General features: G+C 39.2%; 2 protein-coding genes across 2 annotated transcripts in view; both read left to right on the top strand.

Moving 5' to 3' along the window:
* Nucleotides 1–5,778, top strand: part of LOC140927484 (protocadherin-like protein) — a 38,629-nt gene extending 32,851 nt beyond the window's left edge. The window contains exons 19-23 of the mRNA XM_073377145.1: nt 210–388; nt 1,110–1,320; nt 2,499–2,699; nt 3,651–3,935; nt 4,625–5,778. Of these exons, the coding sequence (XP_073233246.1) occupies nt 210–388; nt 1,110–1,320; nt 2,499–2,699; nt 3,651–3,935; nt 4,625–5,778 (2,030 nt within the window). The remainder of the gene's footprint in view (nt 1–209; nt 389–1,109; nt 1,321–2,498; nt 2,700–3,650; nt 3,936–4,624) is intronic.
* A 4,092-nt stretch (nt 5,779–9,870) lies between these two features.
* LOC140927480 (GPI transamidase component PIG-T-like) lies at nt 9,871–19,795 on the top strand. The gene is made up of 13 exons (XM_073377140.1): nt 9,871–10,051; nt 10,475–10,655; nt 11,391–11,625; nt 11,893–11,979; nt 12,132–12,219; nt 12,617–12,711; nt 14,113–14,218; nt 14,341–14,406; nt 14,891–14,929; nt 15,820–15,975; nt 16,570–16,735; nt 17,983–18,063; nt 18,783–19,795. Exons 1-13 carry the CDS (start codon nt 9,877–9,879, stop codon nt 19,075–19,077), a joined length of 1,770 nt encoding a protein of 589 aa, XP_073233241.1. The 5' UTR covers nt 9,871–9,876; the 3' UTR covers nt 19,078–19,795.
* The last annotated feature ends 573 nt before the right edge of the window (nt 19,796–20,368 follow it).

Below are 20,368 nucleotides of genomic sequence, written 5' to 3'. Positions count from 1 at the left end.
TTCATTTGAATGGTCACATCATAAGATTTCGTCCATAGACTCAAAAGTTAGAGTCACCTTACAAAGCTCCATCAAACACTCTGGCAGTGAAAGGATTAAGTTAGTTATATATTTTGCAATATGTAACCAGTGTCAAAACGCTGTATACTATTTTTTATCAATGTTATTTTGGGTTGCCGATATTTATGTTGCGTTTCTTTTTGCTTCAGAAACTCGCGCGCTGAACTACGCAGCTGGTAGTTTCACCAAGTACCTATTCTACTTGCGTAAGTTCGAATATGACCCGCGCGAGACTAAGATTCGCATGCAGATCCGAACGCGTGACCCCAACGGCGGTATACTGATGTACACTTCAGGAAGTGAGGAGGGCCGTTTCTCTTCTTTAAAGGTGACCATTTCTTACTTATTTTATTATTGCCTAATCTTTTCTTTGTGGTAATTAAAGCAAACGAAACTTACCAGCCTTCAGTTTTTTAGGGCTGATCGATGACAAGAAAATATAAAGAGCTTTTTCCTCTCTTGTTGAGGAAGATTTCAGAAAACATAAAACGACTTTAAAGTTCCAAGTAAAGTTAACCGAGCAACCAACCAATCAGAACTCCAAGGGGAAAGACGAGCACCGCGTGCGATGTCCTTGGAGATTTCATCGTCACCTTGCTTCTGATTGGTTACGAATTAGTAAGTTTTCTCCGATTGGCTAGACACTACTTGTAACGTGCATGCGGACACAAATATGACCAATTGTAAAAGACAATACTTGCTCGAGTATCGTAACATGATCTACATTCGCCACTTTAGAAACGACAAAGCGAAATGCGTCCCGCAGTTGTTTCTGGGATTGTTACTGGAGGACGCGTCGGTCAGCTATTGGCCAATTTTTTTCCTTTGTCCCGATTAACAGTCCCAGAAGTCTTTGCAAAACCCAACTCGCCCCAGTTTTCTTTCACTTGGCGAATGGGGAATAGAACTGAGCAGAGAATTTGGTCTGTTGTTTTGATTTGACCAGTTACAAAGCTCGGCAAAAGTAATCAAAACAGTAAAACACACAGTAAACTGTATTAAAGACATTTGTAAGTGTAAACGTTTGCTCTTATTTCCTGTTTGATTAGGTGGTACCGTACGATATTGAGGGAGATGGGGAGAGGGAGCTGATTGTCACGTATACCCTAGGATCAGGCAAGGGAGGAGGCCGTCCAGCAGTAGTACAGCTGACCGGTGTGAACGTGGGCGACGGGCAGTGGCATAACATAAGTGTGTTGCGTGAGAGAAGGCTGCTCAAGCTCTCCGTTGACAGTGATAGTGGTGGATATACCGTGACAGGTAGTGTTTATATTGTAACAGCGTGTCATATAAATGGCTTTTTTTATATGTTTTGTTTTAAGAAAAATTTGATTGTTCTGAGTAGTATTTACAACGATCACTCGTACACACCATGATTTTACCCTTAATGTTGATTTCCACTGATGTGTTTTTGGCTACGCACGTTAACGCACGTAAATTTTAATCACTTAAATAAAATAGAGGCAAGATAAAAAGTGCTGAGCTTAAAAGAGAAGTTGAGCGAGGTTCAACTTTTACGCTTACGAGCGACCTTTTTATTTTATTTGGGAGCGTAAATTTTACGCACGTAAGAATTATGCGCCACTGGAAATCAACCCTTACTCACCTTGATGGCTTGAATTTTTCGTAGTGGAGCTACCTCGCGCATGCATACTGTAGCCCGACCTGTCACTCGAGACGTCAACCCAGATAGAGAACTCGATATAAAATGTCTATATCTACACTGCAAAACAGTCGTTTTTTCTTTTCTCAAAATCGGTGTAGTGTAGCGTAAGAGCCTCGCGCACTTTTACGCCCGCTCTCCGTTTTCAGCCTCTCTCCAGACCGTTTGTTTGACTCTTCGTACTTGAATACGCAAAAATACGGACTGTTTTGCAGTCTAGTCTATATCAGATATTTAGACTGTTGTGCGACGCAGTACCAAATCTACTTAGACGTTCGCCCCAGGACCCCCTCGACGCAGTTGAAACCAAGATGGTTGCCCGTAACGGAGGCGCTCGTTCCCGACGATCTTGCGGAAAAATTGGTGACTGTAAGCAGGCTAAGAGTGAGGAGTCAAGGCGAAAATGTCACATGTAAGCGCTGAGTGTAGGTAGTCTTATACCCGATTATTAGTGAACTTACGCAAAAAGACGGCGGAGGAAAGAAGACGGCAAACCTTGTGTGACAAGCGTGACAGTGAATAAATTTGTATGAAAAAATCTTTCAGCCAAACTTCACCCTCTTTTAAACAGATCTTTTTGTGAACGACCGGAAAACAGTGATGTTAGGTAAATATCACGACGAAACATGCAAGTAATAGCCCTGTCACGTTTGTCACACACAAGCGTTTTGCCGTCCTGTTGAGTAAACTCACCATTTTTCCCAAACTTACTTTTGCCGTAGCGAGATGTTAAAAGAAGTGAAAGACTTTTGATCTAATCATTTCTGATTTTCAGAACATCTTGGCGCCGAACATGCCCTGTTTGTGCTGGATCCAACGAGAACATTTATTGGTGGACTTCACCCTCCTACCTTATCACGACGCCGGAGGGATGACGCTAAAGATTTCGTCGGCTGCATAAACGACGTGCAGTTCAACGGACATCCGCTTAATTATTACAATGAAACGAGTAGTCTGGGCATCGCTTTTTCTGTAGGTGGGTACAACTTGAACTTTCGGATCACCTGCCCGTCCCCTAGGCTAACATTAACGCTTACTTCTCCCTTAGGACAAAATGTTGGCTTAGGGGAGGGGTAGGTGGTGAGTTTCCCAGAACTATTTCCCCATCTATTCCTATAGGTACCACCAAGAAAGTTCGGATCAATTTAGGTTTCTGGAAAACTGACCACCTACCCCTCCCCTAAGCTAACATTAACGCTTACTTCTCACTTAGGGCAAAATGTTGGCTTAGGGGAGGGGTAGGTGGTCAGTTTCCCGTGGTACTTATAGGAATAGATGGGGAACAAGAGTGGGGCACTAGCTTCCCAATGTGGCCTCGGTTCGAATCCAGGCCTCGATGTCATATTTGGGTTGGTAGAGGTCTTTTCAAATTAACAACTGCTTTAACAGTCTACAAAATTGCAATTTGACTTCACCTTAGGACTTCCATAGTTACACCTAGGGGCCTCTTACGAACATGTTTTTCTTCTGAACATTTTAATAATCGAAAAGAAGACCATTAGAATGATTCGCTTTGTCAATGTTTTTTTTTTATATCGCTTTGAGCTGATATTTTTGTTCCTTTTTTTGCCGTGAGGGTGAAGTTTTTTGCACAACTACAACGAATGTTAGAAGAACTTGAAACGGCCGGAAGAACCCCTTCATATAATTATCACTTAGCTCTACTCCTAGTAACACTTTTTATTTATCTGCTTCGGGTACATCGCTTGTTCACCTCAGCTCACTTTCTCCAAGATAAGATTTGCCAAAAAAAGAACATATTTGCACCTATTTTGCTCGACAAAGATTTCAACATTCTCGGGCTGAGAAGGGAAAGATAGTCTTACTAACTTCAAGTTAAGTATCCCTCCATTGTAGCCGTGAATGCGAAACAACATTTAATTTTTCAAAAATTACTGTTTCACAAACGAATCTTTTTTGTCCTTAGGTGTCAGAGAAGGCTGCACTGCAGAACCCGTATGTACGTCCAACCCCTGCATAGCCTCGGAATGGTGTCGAGACATTTGGCGGAAGTTTGTGTGCTTGCCCCGCCTTTGTACGTCTCGACCCTGTAAGAATGGCGGCACTTGTGTGGAAGGCGTGGACAGTGAGGGAAGAAGTAAGTTCCGCTGTCAGTGCCCTCGTTCTTTTGAAGGCGCCCTTTGTGAGGTGCAAAGCTCAGTGGTGATTGCAACAGAACCTGGAATAGGACTGGAGAACGGATTGATTATTGGTAGGTATTACAATGCAGTTTGGGTTACATTTGATTGACTCTCGACAATTTATTGACATCTTTATTAACATCTATCGAAAAGATTGTTTTCCTGCTTTGGTTGGAGGTTTTCAAGAAACTTTTCGTACTCAAACAAAAAATTATTTTAACCGGAATATTTCAACATGTTATCCCAACGTTTTCATCAGTCGAATGTTCGATTCAACTCTCGGTCAAGTCATGATCATAAATCACTTGATCATTTCAACGCGTCGCTTATATGTGGTAGTCCAGGCCCCCATCTCTGTTTAGTTTTGACCTGAATTTTCCCGTTTTTTTTTTTCGGCCGGTTCGTGAATTACCGTATTCCAAGTAGAAACTCAAGTGTTGAAGTAAAATCGGTTGAAGCGGATGCTAAACTGTTTAATAATGTTGATTTATGAACAATTCAATTCAATTTCTATTTGATAATTTCATCACCAGTATAATCATTCACGTCTTTTTTTTTTTTTTTAAAAATACATAACTCATATTAGAAAGTTACATTCAAAAGGGTCCCAGGTAGAGGTTAAATATGTAATAAACTTAAACAGCATTGAACATATTGAAAAGCATTGACGTAAACAGCGTGTTAAAACTTTGTTTCAATAACGGAGCTAGAAAGTTGTAATGTTTAGTTTTGTGATACAGAGTCATCCTCTCTTTTCTAGGTTTATCGGTGCTGGTGGTTACGCTAATTTTATCGGTTCTCGTTTTGATTCTGTATCTTCGTCGCTCCCGTCCCAAGAAAGAGGAGATACGTGTGGGCGAAGAGCCGTTTAAACGCGACAACGTTGCTAACTATCGCATAGAAGGAGGTGGCGAAGAGGATATAGAAGAGCAAGACCACTTAAGAGACATCTTGCGATCTTTTGAAACGGGAGATTTTTCTTCTTGTAAACTTTCTGGAAGTAGTAATGATGTCAGTGGACCTTATGTCGTTGTGGCTCCGCTTAAAAAGGAGACCGATCAGAGACAAAGCGATGGAATACCCGGTGCGTCTAAACCTGTACAGAAACCCGTCGAACCTGTCGCAAAAGGACAAAAAGCCGGGTGTTCTCTTTCGCGTGACGGTTCTAATGAAGATCTTCCGGATTCGTGTTCGTATCCCTCAGCGGTGTCCACTCCTGAAAGACGCAGGCGCATCTGCCCTTCGTCCAAGGGGTACGGAGAGATCAAAGATAGACAGACACCCGAAGGAGGAGAGAGTGGAGCGGAGGGAAGTCCAACGCGGAAATTAACGGAAGTGTTCGGATTAAGTGCAGAGGAACAAGCCGGATGGCGATCTCCGCCCGAAGGCTTTTCTTCACCCACTGAAGAAGGGTTTTCGAGCCTCGGTAAAAGAGAACGTGGAAACGGCGCTTCATTGACAAGACCTGCAAAAACCGGTGAGGAAAATAAAACGGCTGAAGAAAATTGCGAGAGTGTGTGTGAAACTCAAGCCCCTGTTTCCTTTGCAGCGGAAAATCCCATGTCTCGTCCGAACAGTGAACTCTGTAGTGCATCTAAAGAAGACGGACTTGCTCCGGTGCAGAGGTACTCCCTCCCTCCCAGGAAACCCCCACGAAGCTACTTTCCCAGGGGTGCACCACCCCCACCGGGGACCTTCCTACCGGAGGACGTGATGCAGAAGTTTTGTTACGAGGGGTCGGGATCCCCTACCATTTCGCTAAGCACTCTGGGAGACACTGAAGGTGAATCAGAGGCTGATGACAATTATGAGTATGTAAATGACATGGGAGACAAATTCAAGAAACTCGCAAAGATTTATGGGCTGCCACCCTCCGTTTCGTTTAGCCCTCACAATGAAATTATTGGAGAGTAAAGAGAGAAAATTATCGCAAAAGGTTTTAGAGCAGCGGTTTCTTTTGTGTAGCTTTTTCTTTTGACAGGCTTGTTCCCTTGACTTTCACATAGGATGTTCTCCATTTTAAGGCTATTAATTCAGGCGTTTGGGTGGATTCGGAGCGACCCTGGGGACGCCATGAAATATCAGACTCTGAAGTCCCGGCTGGAGAAAAGTTTGAGACGATGACTTTGAATGGGAAGAAGCTTTGGAGGAGAATTTTGTTAGCGAGTATTTGAGGAAAGCTCCGAGGCCTGTTTCTGGAAAGTCCGGTAATTTTTTGGATCGGGCCATATGCCACATTTTAAAATCGAAACGTAGATATTAGTAAGCACTGCGGTTCTTAGCTCAAAAAATAGTTAATTTTATTTCGTTCAATGATATTTCATTGCATTACTGCCAAAACTATTGTAATGGTGTTGATCTTGGAAGCATGATCACTGGCGTGAACGCAATCCTAAACAGCTTTTTAGGCTCGATAATCATCGGCTCTTTCGGGAAACGGTTCCTTGGAGACAAAGTTACCAGTATACTTATAAATTAGGTTTTTTTGAAGAAGCGTGGTAAAACGTTGTATCTTCGAGATTTAACCTAAATGCATAGAACACCGTGTCAACAAAGGTATTTTTACTACGTGACGAGAATGTTTAAAGTCCGCCCTAAAAATACCACAATATCCTTTATAGTACAGGATAGACTCTTTATCCATAAGAAGTTAAATGTTTGTACACAAGGTGCATTTTAGCGCGCCTAGTGTTGTACACAGTGGCTTAATTGCGTGGTGTTTGTTGCTAAATATTGCAGCTGTAGAACTTATTTCTGTATAGTATGGAAGAATTTATTACAAAAACGCTTCGAAGAGGGCAGTGTAGAATAAAGAAATGAAACAATAAATTAAGGAAAAAGAATAGGTGTTATTACAGTTATAACGATGTTAACATGGAAACGAGGCGAAATAGTCAGCAGAACCGCATTGGCCAGGTCTTTAAAAAGATCTGGATAAGTAAGAAATAAGAAAAAACAAAATAAAATAAAATGTCTTAATAATATATTCCCCTATTTTTCTTTGTGAAACTTAAAACATCTTCCGGGGCTTTTTCTTTCTTCGACGCGATTATCAGATTTCTGCTGTTTCTTCTTCAACTTATTGAAATTAAGCTCGTCCGCATGGCTTATTAAAAAAAGTCCCAGCTCAACTGTAGTAACAACTATTGAAAACTTTTTACCAAGGAGTTTCTGATAGGATGTTGAGTAATGCTTTATGAAAATAACATTTTGCTAAAGAATGTAAAACATTTGAATTTATAGAGTCATGTTATTATATTTTAATATTTAAAATGATAACGGTGCAATTAAATTTTCGGCATGGGTGTTATATTATGTACAAAAATAGAAAAATTGTTCGAACATTTAGTACCCTATTTATTTTCATAGGAGCATGAGAAGACAAAATGTGAGACTGTAACATAAAAGTTTAACTTGCGAGCACAGCCGTTCCTCCTCGCTCCTCTCGAGACGTTTCGCGGGAGAGGCGTTTCGCCTGGCCATGAGGTGCGAGGAGGCAAGGCTGTATCCGCAGGCTAATAAATGTGTAAACATTTCATTTTTTTCGTTTCATATTGGCGTCATTTTTTGTGCATTTGAAATGCCTGTACACAAGCTGAGTCAAGCGTTATAGCCAATATAAGTAACTTAGATGTTAAGAAAGTATTTGGTTTGGATGTTTGGTTTCTGTTATATTTTCACCTCCTTCCTGAGTGTTCAGCGTTCCTTTACTGTTTTGTTGCTGCAATTTTTAATATTTTGTATCTAGGAAATGATATAAATGGTTATTTTTGCATGCCTTAGTCTTTATTCTAAATGCGAGAGAAGAGGAGTATTCTGAGATTAAATAAATAGAAGCTCAAATTGATTCATGCCTCCTGCTTGTTTTATACCAGAATATGGCTATTTGTATAGCTAATAGCATGATTTGTAGTGATATTTGGCATAAATACCACGAGTGATATTTCAAAATTGTTATACGTTATTTCACGAAGCCGATAAACGAGTGAAATTTGAGACAAATATCACGAGTGGCGTATATTTTTGCCAAATATCACGTACAAATCATACTATTATTTGTTTATACTACTACCCGCAAGAGGTTTGTAATTTTCACATGTAGGTTTTTCTAGTAAGCTGAAATACCACTACTCTAAGCCAATCAAATTGTAGAAATTTATCATGTAGTAGTTTAATGCCTGTCTTAAATAAATGGTAGTTAACGCAATTTTAGGCTATTTAGGTTCTCAAATAGGTTCTTATTTCTGTAAAAAAACAAACAAACAAGCTACAAAACAAGATGGTAATCAGCCTATTTTTCAATCATCCCCACCCCCCCTCCATCACCAGCACCACCACCCTCAAGAACATCAACATATACATTTACATATTTTGCCTAGCTGCCTAGCCTTAATTGTAACAAAAACTTTGAGGTTGACAGAGAAACTGCTTCTAAGATCAACAGAGGGATCCTTTTTATATTGTTCGCTTACTGTACCTCAGACTGCATAATATGCTGATTTATTGCTGTGTTTTATTGATGTGTAGTATTTCAAAATGCGATACAACAATATTAACCTCTTGCACTAATTTTTTTTATGACATCGATAAATTAGCTCTTTTATTTGCACAGCAATGCCAAGCTCCTAATTCTCCAAACAGGATTCTTGCACAACTTTGCAGCTGCATTTCACTAAAAAACCCGTTAGAACCCGTTTTTCATTTTCTAGGCTAAACAGGTTCTTGTTTATAGGGGGTATAAATGGCAAATTTTAGGCTAACAGGCTCTTAATTTTCAGTTTCTTACCCGCCGGTTCTCACTGTAGCAGTCGACTGCAAAGCCTCTCTCCTCCGCCCAGGCCTCTTTGTGTCACAGGGAGGCTGGGGAGAGGGGAAAAAGGAAGTACGCGGGGGACAATGGGAAGGGGATAGAAAGGATTTTTCCTCCTCCTGTCGTCCACCGCGCTTACTACAGGGGCATCCAACGACGGATTTCTCCTAAATGCATTGAAAACACTTTTTAGGCTATCCAGAGTACTTTTAGATCTCTAGAAATGCATTCTACAAAATTTTAATCTGTGCGGTCATCCTAGGGCAACGTGAGTCTTTTCGAAATTGCAAGGGCTTCAGTATTGTTTTCGCGAAAATTTTAGGCGCAATTTAAAGTATTAGAAAAGTGAGAATTTTTCTGATTCCTCTCTCCATAGCATTTTCGAATCCGAAAATTTTTTTTTTTCCTTTTTCTACGAAATAGCTTAACTTGGGGAGTGAAATGCGAAAAATTAAACTTTAGGAAATCGTAGGGAATTTGCTAGATAAGCTTCGAAAACTGTACATGAAAGGAACGGTCACCAGAAATTTTTATCCTTCCTCCAGCTATAGGAAATTCCAGGCAATTTTTGCTTCTCCGAACAGATATTTTACAGAAAACAGTCGTTGAGTGCCGCTGTTACTAACTTTCTATTTTTCCAGGGCCCCGTTTCTCGAAAGTCCCGGTAACTTAAAGGGCCCGAAATCAAATATTGAAATCAAAATCTAAGGAAAAAGAGGGCCTGGAGGGCGGGACTTGGCTAACAAACTGACAGTTTTATCGTGTTATCTGCAAAAGCTATTGAAACCTCTAACTTGAATGTTAATAAAAACAATTAAATACCAGGGCTTTCGGGAAACGGGCCAAAGGGTGTTTCCAATTTCCTACCCGGATTTCTAATCAACACAGGTTTTAAGATAGGCTCTTGGGAAAAACGACCTGAAGATGGTGGTCGTTTTGTCCTTCATGGGGGTTGGTATGATCACGGCTCATGAGTCAAAGCCACTGAACCATTCTACACTCTGCTTTAGACAATGATCTCCCTTACAGTAAGTTACTGATGTTGAAGCGTGAAAATCATTTCTCACACTAATCTCTATGAAAACCCGGGTTTAATTTTGCCTTGGTTTTGTCGCGGAGAGTAAGCCTGGTGCTAACCATGTGCGAACATCTCCAGCGCTGGAGAGAAGCCTGAGAACTAGTGAACCTCATGAATTTTCAAGATGGCCGCCGTCTTTGGCAGTTTTTTAGTTAGTCTTCTTTTTATTTCTATATCTCTTGCCGCCAAGGATGTTTTCCACGAAGAGTTGCTCCTTAGACCTTTGAAGACTGGTCACGTGTATGCTCACTTTCAGTTCACTACAATTTGGGATGTTGACATCAGAGACTCGAAGGCTTGTGAGTACGCTGATGCTGCGCCTGTAACTTCTTCTAACATTGAGCTTAATTTTATCAAGTTTTCGGAGGAATATTGGTTTGATCCCTAAAGAAAAAAGCTCTTTGGTGGCTATAAAGAATCCTTCTTTCGCTCAAGCTTGTTTAATCAAGATGGCTGCACTTTGGCGTCATTCTTTCTTGAGGCATGCTAATAAGTGCCTCAAATTCTCTTGGTGCATGAAAATGAGAAAAAGGGAAAAAAAAATATGTGGATGTCCACTATTACAGTTTTGTGTTTAAAAATACACGATTTTATATGCCTTAGGCACCTAGCTAGTAATGCCCAGTCATAACAAGAACATGTTGCCCACTTAGCAGCCAATCAGAGCACATAATATACTATTGTAGCCATATAATAATGTTTGTATATCGTCTTCTCTTCAGTCTCCCACTATAACTTGTTTCCAAAGTCATTTGGTCAGATCATCAATCAGTACTCTGTAGAAGAACTGCACTTGAGTCTCACCCAGGGACAATGGCAACATGAACATTGGGGATATCCTGTGACTTCTGCTCCTCCAGGGGCAGAGCTGTGGGTGTGGTTTCAGGACAAGGTGCAAGACAGGTGGATAATAACTCTCTTTAGTTCGTCATTGTTTATAAATATATGTACCTGTTATTAGCTGACTTTTCGGTCCGTACTGTAAATCACGACTGAGTTTTTTCACACCATGAGTGGTCAGAAACATTCCATGATATTTCCATAAAGCTGGTGTGGAAATTTTTTAATTCTTCCCCTTAGCAACATAATTATATTTAGGGTAGTAGGGGTGGCATAGACTTTCTAGAGAGTCCTTCCTCCCATTTAACTCGCAATTTTATTGCCCGCTGGTCAGCTTCGCTGCCTTAAAACCTCACTCCGCTTGCTTTGCAGCTTTTCTGCTGTCAACTCATGAGGCTGGCTTGTGGCAAGACTAGGATAGGCACTAGCCTCCCACCAATGTGGCCAGGGGTTGAGTGGTTGGGTGTTGACGTCATATGTGGGTTGAGTTTGTTGCTGTTTTTTTTTTCTCTGCTCTGAGAGGTTTCACTCTGGGTTCTCTTCTGTCCTTAGAAACCAACTTTTCAAACTCAAATTTGATCTGGGAAGTGTCTCCAGATAGTTGGAGGCACTAAGAGGACCACAGGTTTATCAGTACTTTGAACTGTGTGGTGTCACCTTCTCTGAATAATGTCAGATTGTTTTTTTTTGGGGGGGGGGGGTGGGGGGGGTGGGGGGGCGGATATTAAAAAAAGCATGTGGAGAGCAGTGGGAAGGAAATGTTTTGTAGAGCTTAAAATTATTTTTTTAAAATTACAGTGTGGAGGAAAACTGGTCCGGACTGACCCAAGCACTGTCTGGTCAATTTTGTGCCTCACTCAATTTCATTGACAGTAAAACAACCACAAGCCCTAAACTTTCATTCAGAAGGGAAGGTATTTCCTCTGACTTGGGTACAAATTCCAGTCTTTTGAGACATGCTGCACTTCCAAGAGAACTGGTTTGCACTGAGAATCTAACTCCTTGGAAGAAACTCTTACCATGCGACTCCAAGGTAAGAAAATGTTTCTGTTGCAGCAGAACCTTGATATATTAACCTGCATATAAGGAAGTCCTTGGTAGAGCGAATGATTTTCTTTAGCCCAGTATTTGTAAAATATATGTAAAAGAACCTTGATATAGTGAACATATTTTGCTAGTCCCTAGGCCCTTTGTTATATAGAGGTGCCATTGTAACAGGCTTTTATCTCTACGAAGCAATAATATTACAAGGGACCATCAGCAATTTTATCGACATATGCTCTCTCTCTCTCTTTTTCAGGCAGGGCTAACAACATTGTTTTACTCCTTGCTGTTGTACAGTGTGAGTTACCATTCTCTGGGGGTTCATCTCCGTCCTGTTTGCCAGGTAAACAAATATTAAATATTCTGCTTATTTAGCGTAGATTATTTATTTGCCTTGCAGCTTTTTTTTTTTCATCAGTAAGTTTGACACAAAGTTTGAGTTTGTCATTAGTTACTCAAGACATGTAACTTATGAATAAATGCTTTAATTTCCAGGATATAAGCTGTTCACATGTCTCTGTGGAACTGGTTCAGTCATTGTCCATCGTTTTAGACCCACTGCTTAGAGGAGGATCAAAATTTGGTGAGTTATTTTTTTTAAAAAAAAATTGCCCTTGAGTTGTCTTTAACTTATAAACTTTGTTAATAAAAAACCTGTCAGTAGTTTTTGCACTTAACTTAGTAATATATGCTAGGTATCCTGAATTTCAAAGCCAAGAGTTTTGGCTGTGTACAGTTTTTGTCAGAGCATATAATGTTTGTAATACATGTAGTTATTGTATCTGATATCTGAGGCTCTTTCAGAGCAGGGATATTCTTTTCTTTATGCCATTATTCCTGTAAATTGTGAAAAATAAGTATTATTTATTATCTGATTTATTTATCTCTTTTTCATCCCACACATTATTGACTAGGAGACTAAAGAATACCGGTAGTTATCACTTAACTAATAATATTATTAAATCTTTCTCCAACATCAGATTGGTCTTTTAAGAAGTTGTTTGGCCGACCCATCAAGTCAGCATGCCCTCTTGCTGCAACCAGCAGGGTTTATGTTGATATAAGCAGCAACAAGGTGTGTCTGTGTATATGCCAGATAAAGCTGTACATAGTGAGAAGGGGATTGAATTTACTCTGTTTCTGCCCTTTCCCTGAAAGGGCTGACAGAGGTTTAAGGGCTGATCAGGGTTGACCAATATCAGTGACAAAATTGTTGAGACATTGTTCTCAAATGGGGTAGCTTCAGCGAGCAAAAGAAACCACACTCCTCCCCCTCCCCTCCATCCAGAGCTGGTGTGTTTGTTGTTTTCTACAGGTAGCTCAAACAGCAGCACGACATTACATGGAGAGGATAGGGGAGAAAAAGCTTTATTTCCCTTTTTTAAGTTGGGGAAATGTTAGAGAGGCCCTTAGGGCAAAGTGTCTCAAATAATTTTGTTGCCAATTGTGGGTCTGACAGGTGCTACTGAGGGTTGATAACAGCTGAGAGGCTTAACTGAGCTGACAACTGAGCTGTCAAGGTCTGACAGGGTCTGAACAGATCAATTTACCGCTGTAAACAGATTCAAAAGTTGATGTTTTGAGTGCTGGCTTTTGTCAGTGTGAATTAGGGGATTGTAAATTGAATGTCTTAAATGTAGTGGAAGAGTATGATGCTATGAAATATATATATGAATAGTGCTATATAAAATTATTATTATTATTATTATTATTATTATTATTATTATTAAGAAGAATGTACATAGGGTATATATTTTAATATTTCATATTCTTGAATCTGTAAATAGTAAAATTTAATAATTATTATATTTATCATTGGGATGAACATAGAAATTTTCTTTTTTTTTAGTTTATAGACAGTTGTTTACATTTGCTCTATTGAAAACCACCAGACCACCAAGAAGTCTTTTTTTAACTATAGTTATACTAAATTTGTACTTAATTTTCAATTTGAGAAGAGTTTAATAAAATATCATTTTTATTAAAAAAAAAAAAAAAAAAATTATTATTATTATTATTACTATTATTATTATTATTATCATTATTATAAATGGTTGGACTTTGACATTGTTGGGAACAAACGGACATGAAAAGTGGTAGTTACGAAAAAAAATTACTTGAATGAAAACCATCCATTTTATCGACCTGATTTATTTTAGTTCTCTATGTTCCCACCGGCAACATTGCTCTTTTATTTATTTATTTTTTTTCTTTTTTGTTTTATTTTATTTTTTTGGTGGTGGGGTGGGGGGCACCTTAATGTAATGCTGTATTTGTTGCATGTAAAAAAGTTCTCAGGTTTACCCAGTAATCCACCCTAGCCCTAATTATTCCTATAGGAGACAAATACACATTTAAAAGAAACTTTCAGTATTACAATGTAGTAACAAGCAAATTTCTGATCAATTAAAGCATTTATGTTTTAAGCATAAATGTTCCCCAGAATCTGGCTAATTGCACATTCTTGTCATTGCAGAGTGGGTCAGAATTTTCTCTTACACCAGCATTCTCCACAGTTGCCAGCCCTCAAGCAGCGCAGCGACAACAAAAGCACTTTGCATTGTATGATGTGAAGCAACTGGGTATGTTGGAAATAATTACCGTAGTCACCATTTATGCTTGATTGTAATTCTGTTTCTTGTCTTTTATCTGTAACATACATGTTAATTATGTATTTTGAACTTGCTTTGCATGGTTGTTTTAGGTTTAAGGAATCCAGGTGAACCAGCTCTGAATGTGGTTTTTAAGTGGAAGAAGAGAACTAAACAAGGTTGTGTCTTTGTATTGAAATAAATTTTTAAGTTGTCGTGTCCTCAATTAGCTTGTAAGCTAAATATCCTGACATGTAAATAAAGTTTATTATTATTATTATTATTATTATTAAGTATTAAGTATATTAATGAAATGCCTTTCAACTGTTCCTTTGTGACCACAGGTTTTTACAAATTACAAAGGTCTCTATAAAAATATCCTGGTTATACTTACTGTGTTTATACAATGTTATAAAAGTTTTAGATGGAATTATACCCAGGAAGACCTAGGAGCAGAATGAAAAAAATGGAACATTTAAAAAAAACTGATAACAATTAAGCATACTTTATTTCACTACAATTTCAAAAAATTCTCATTTGATCAATGTTTCAAGCAACTCATTCCATGAAAGTTCTTCTCCTGTTTCTCTCTGTGCTTGCATGCTTATGTAGACATAAACAAGCTTATTTGGACATAAACAATGTATTTTCTTTTTGAACCAGGAATTCCTCCTCAGCTTTATGCTCAGCGATTTGTCACTGGTAAGAAAAACATAAACACAATCCTCTGACCATGTAATTACTGCGATGAACAACACCAACAACTGTGGAAAAAAAAACTTTCTTCGTTTCGATTAATACAAACTATAAAATTATTACTCATTTTAGATTCTCATTAGATTGTAATATATTATGCGTAGTTTTGATGTTTTTTACTCTTATATTGTAATTCCAATAATTTATAAATTATTTATGATTATAAATTAATATTGTGTCCCCAAATTAGTATGGGGTTTTTCCCAAGCTATACAGCTTTGACACATTAATAAAGGTTTCTATTTATCTATCTATTTGTAAAATCAAAATAACATTTCCAAATTTCATTTTGCATAGTTTTAAAAAACAATATTGCCACACAAAAGATGGCCTTTCTACGCAGTTGTTTTGGATTGCCATGCAATGGTCAGCTCCCTAAATGTTCTCTGACAAGAGGAATAGCAGCAGATGAAAATGCTCTCATTTTAAATGACCACATCAGGGGGTATAGAATGGCAAATTTGAGACTTTGCAAGACCGCCAGACCCAGGCTTCAAAATTTGAGACCCATTTTTGTGGGGAACCATTCTATATCCCTTCATCACAAGTTCATTTAACTTAGCCTACATTTCTTGTGTAATATATGTTGGAACAATGGGAAATTTATGCAGTGGTACATTTGCGTTGTTTCTTTATGTACCGCAGTTTTTTAACACTCATGTCACATGTTTGGCTTATTTCTGAATGGATGCATCAGCAGTTTACCTCCATACCAAATCAGGATACCAAACAAATGTGTTTTTAACTACTTTTTGTCTTTAACATACCTTTCATCGTCTTGACGCCACCTTGTACGGCCTCTCTGAAGTGGATGGTTTTTCCTTCTTATTTTGCAGGTTATGGTGAAGAGAAGGGTGGCATCACGTCTCTGCTGCACAATCACCACCCCACCGATCCCCTGCCAGTAGTATACTTTGCCACCTTCCCATGGTTCCTCAGGATCTTTCTTCATACTCTTACAATCAGGAGTGAAGGCAAAGACATCAAACCTAGTATGACCTCAATACTTGAGCTTCTCTTTCTTCCTATAACCCAGGAAAAAGCTACCGTAAAGTCACCTAGGCTACAAGTACAGTTGATTCTCTCTTAACGGACACCTCTGTAAAACGGACACTTAGAGTTGGTCCCTGCCTTCCTTTACTCCCTTTATTTGACTCTCTATAAGACGGACATCTCTCTAAGACGGACACTTAGTGCGGGTCCCAAAGGTGTCTGTCTTAGAGAGACTTGACTGTAGTCCCTCATTGTCCCCAGAATGGTAGATTACCAGAGCAAAGTACACTAGCATGCATCAAAACATTGTCACCAGGCACAAATTAGGTGACACACAGAGGGAAGAGCTCATTTTTTGGCTCAGTCAACGGGATCAACTTTCTTTTCATATAAAAGCTCACTAAAGATGACTCGGCTGTCTCTTTCCCGAGACAACTTTTCCCCATATAAACGGTATAAGGTCAAAGGTTTGAATCCTTTCAGGACTTCTTGGGTTGTTTTTCTTTCTCCACTCTCTTGTGACATGTTCATTATGATAACTCTCATTCATTTTTAGCTTAAAATTTATCACTGTAAATTTACTTTTTGTCCAGATATCATCCATGTGACACCAGCTAAGGATCGTTTGAGACCCCACACGCTGGAAATGCTGCTGACTCTACCACCCAACTCTGTGACAGAACTTAGTATACAGTTCCATAAAGGATTTCTGAAGTGGACAGAACACCCCCCTGATGCCCATCATGGCTTCTATATCAGGTATAAACAATATGGAATTCAACCTCGTCCCTAGGGCGCTTTTCCCTGGCGCCCCACCTCCAAAGCCAGGGAAAAGCGCCCTGCGGACGAGGTTGTATGGAATTTTGACCTTTAACAGTGCGACTACAGTTACAAGGTTAACAAAATTAACCAATCAGATTAGGATTCTGAATTGGATAGAGCACCCCCTAACGCCATTATGGCTTCTATATCGAGTATACATACATACATACATATACTTTATTTATGCTCGAAATTTACAGAGTAGCTGTAGAGCTAATATATTCGAGAAAATAAGTTAAAATAAAATAAAAAAATGCTATATTACAATTCCAATATTATTTATAAACTATATACAACATTATGCATGCAGAGGGAAATATAACTTGTAAATATACTGTGGAAAAGCTTCATATCTGAGGATCTCCTGCTTGAATTCTAGAAAATTTAATGTTTTGTAAGTGTCTGGGAGAGAGTTCCATATTTTGCTAGCTAAGTATGAAAAAGAGTGCAGACCGTAAGTCGTTGTTTTTGGGTTGGGAAGGGCCAGGATATGATTTCCGCGCAAATTGTAGGATGAAGACCGTAAGGTGAACATATCTTTTTAAATACCCTGGATAATTCATAAAGAACAGACTCTTACAATGTGATCATGAAGTTCTGGAGGCGTCTAATGAATAGAGTATAAGCAGTGTAGTATTTTGACATTTTACGATGCAACGACTGTTGTAAGGACAGCTAACCAAAATTAACCAATCAGATTACAGGAAAATTTCTTGAACTTTCCTCACATGCTATATAGCCTGTACACTGACGTTGTTTAATATTTCTTTTCGTTCTTTTCGACAATCGGCGAGCGCCAGAAATTTTCTTCTTCCCTCACCCCTACCCCCTTGTGCTGACGGTCAATAAATCCCCGCGGTTTTTATTTTTTATCACGCGCGCTCGACGGACTTTGAAGAGAAAATAGAGGGTCCGTGAACAGGCCACATGCTGTAGAATAATCAACAGAACAGCCATGTAAAAGAGACCACATAAATTTTGTCTTATCGGTCATGTCAGTTTATTAGTTCAACTTAACAACAATAAAAAACGATGAAAAAAAAAAAAAACATTGCGACTGAGATCCGATGGTCATCTCTCCATTATTTAAGTTTTATTGTTGTTTGCCTGTTAGTAATTGCTAAGTACAGTAATCAAGGACATTTTCATCCACTTATATTCCAAACGCCTCCTTTTTCTTTCAGTTCAGCTGTGATTTCCACAAAACTTCGCAGCCCGCTGAATTACACTGGTCCCTCACGACAATCATCCCTTCTGTTTCCAAGGTAACTGAACACTTAAAAACTTAAGACTCCTACGAATGAAGGTCTCTTATATCCGGTAATTAAAATGTATTTAAAAAGGTAAATCTTTAATTCCCTGCGTTAATGTCAGTATAACTTTCTGGGCCCGTAAAGGTTTTGAGACCTTTGAGAAACCTCATCTACAAAGAAATCTCTGTGTAAGCAGCGCTATTGAACGTGAAAAATTACTTGTGAAAGAAAAAATCACAGCTTCGTTAAAAAAAATGTCTCCCAAGCATTATATCAGTGTTACCTAGTGAAACTTAATAATATATAATGTCAACTTGCCTAGTGAAATTATGAATATATGAGTTTACGTCGTTCACGGGTTTATAACGAACCGATTCAACGACCTGCTCCCAGTTAGCTTGTTAGCTTAATTGGTAGAGCGCTGCACCCGTATCGCAGAGGTCAAGGGTTTCAATCCCGTAGAAGCCTGAATTTTTTTCACGCCCTGAATTTTTTTCAGGCTTTCTTTTCGCAACTGCATAAGTTGCGTATATAACTGCGATGATCTCGTCTGTTTGCACGGGGCTTAAGGATTTCTACATGAGTAGTGAGTCCGTTACATTTACAAGTATTTCGGATGTCTAAGGTTCATTTTCTGCTCCGTATGCCTTCTTTATCAGTGACCGGCTAACATTCTCTCCTATTAAACTCTACAAAAACATTCGATGTAATTTTCTGTAATATCTTTTCAGCATTGAGGCTGCACCACAAGATGAGGTGTTTCTTCGTCTCCACACCGAAATTCTACTTATCACCCTCCCCACCCCTGATTTTAGTATGCCGTACAATGTAATCTGTCTCGCTTGCACTGTTGTGGCAATTGCCTTTGGCTCTTTCCACAATCTCTCCTCTCGGAGATTTGAAGCTGTGGACTCAACCAAAAGTACTGGTCCGATTGGGAAGATAAAGGCGGCATTGTCTAAGTTGAAAAGCAAGATATTTGAGAAAAAGGAAGAAGCCGTTTCTGAAGAAAAGAAAGAGAATTGAAAAAAGGTGCATCATTGAACTTTATTAAACAATCAGAACGCCATTAAATTATGTGCCAAGCTCAGTAAGAACATTCATCCATTGTCATGCACGTGTAAACTTTTAACCCGTGCAAATGATGGCAAACATGGACGCCGCGGCAGCTCATGTAAAGCGCGGGAAAATACTCCAGCGTTACCAAACGGAGAATGTCATTGGCTGATAAAGTCCGCTCGTTTGTTGTGATTGGATGGAAGTCTGACTTGGTTACAGCATGACTTGACAAATCGTAGTTATTTGAGTCTTTAACGGAGGTTTTCCTACAGAAAAGTCGAGAGCTTAAAGTCATCACTGAAAAAGTCTCCGCTCGTGAAACAGACGGGCCGAAAGTGACACTTGGCTCGTACTCATCGGATAGGCCTTATGTTTATCCAAAAACCGCCATGTCTGTGCTGTGTTTTTGTTGGAGTGATTCTGCGTTCCTTGTTTGTACTGTTTAAGGAGTCAAGTGCCAGGATCCTAACATGACGGCCAGCAGTCAAGATCGGACAGGAGCAGCACTTCGGAGGAGTCGTATTGGAATCGGCAGTTTGTACAAGAAACAAAATGTCTGTTCGATGTGGTTTTGTGATTTGCGATTAGTGATACCAAGTTATACAAAAATCGAGTGGACGCTAAAAGGCGCTTTGGACGAAAACAAAATTATTAAATACAGCTAGATGAATTAAAATCACTTTCAAGTAAATCTAAATGACTCATTAATTGCAGTTTACTCAGATTTCTTGCTCATCCTGATTCAATAAGACTAATTCCCTTTTCGTTAAAAGGGAGGAGGGAGGGGGGGGGGGGTACAATTTTCTAAGAGGCTTGTTTTGGGGGGCTCAATTTTTGAAAATGCACCAAATGTGAGGGGTCGAAATATTAAGACACAGGACTGGCCCTCTTTGCAAAGTTGTTACAACATATCACCCAGATCTTAAAAAGACATTGATGGCAAACTGGAGTCTAATGGAAAACCAGCCTCTGCTGAAAACAATTTTTAAAGACCTCCGATCATATGCTACCAAAGAGGCAAATCTCTGAAAGACACGCTTGTAAGAGCAAAAATGTTACTCGAAGGCATTTGATAATGCGACGCAACCACAAAAACCACTTTGGGAGTCCGTGCAGGTCTGTTTTTGACTTCCTTTCATATCTCAAGTAAGCAGAGCACATCAAGCAAGCAAATCATCTCAACTAAGTAAGAAGAACACATCAAGCAAACAAAGCATTTCAAGTACCTATAAGCAAAGCACCTCAAGCAAGCAAAGCA

The sequence above is a fragment of the Porites lutea genome, chromosome 2 (genome assembly GCF_958299795.1).
Source record: "Porites lutea chromosome 2, jaPorLute2.1, whole genome shotgun sequence".
Lineage (NCBI taxonomy): Eukaryota > Metazoa > Cnidaria > Anthozoa > Scleractinia > Poritidae > Porites > Porites lutea.
This window is presented reverse-complemented; position numbering and strand designations above follow the sequence as displayed.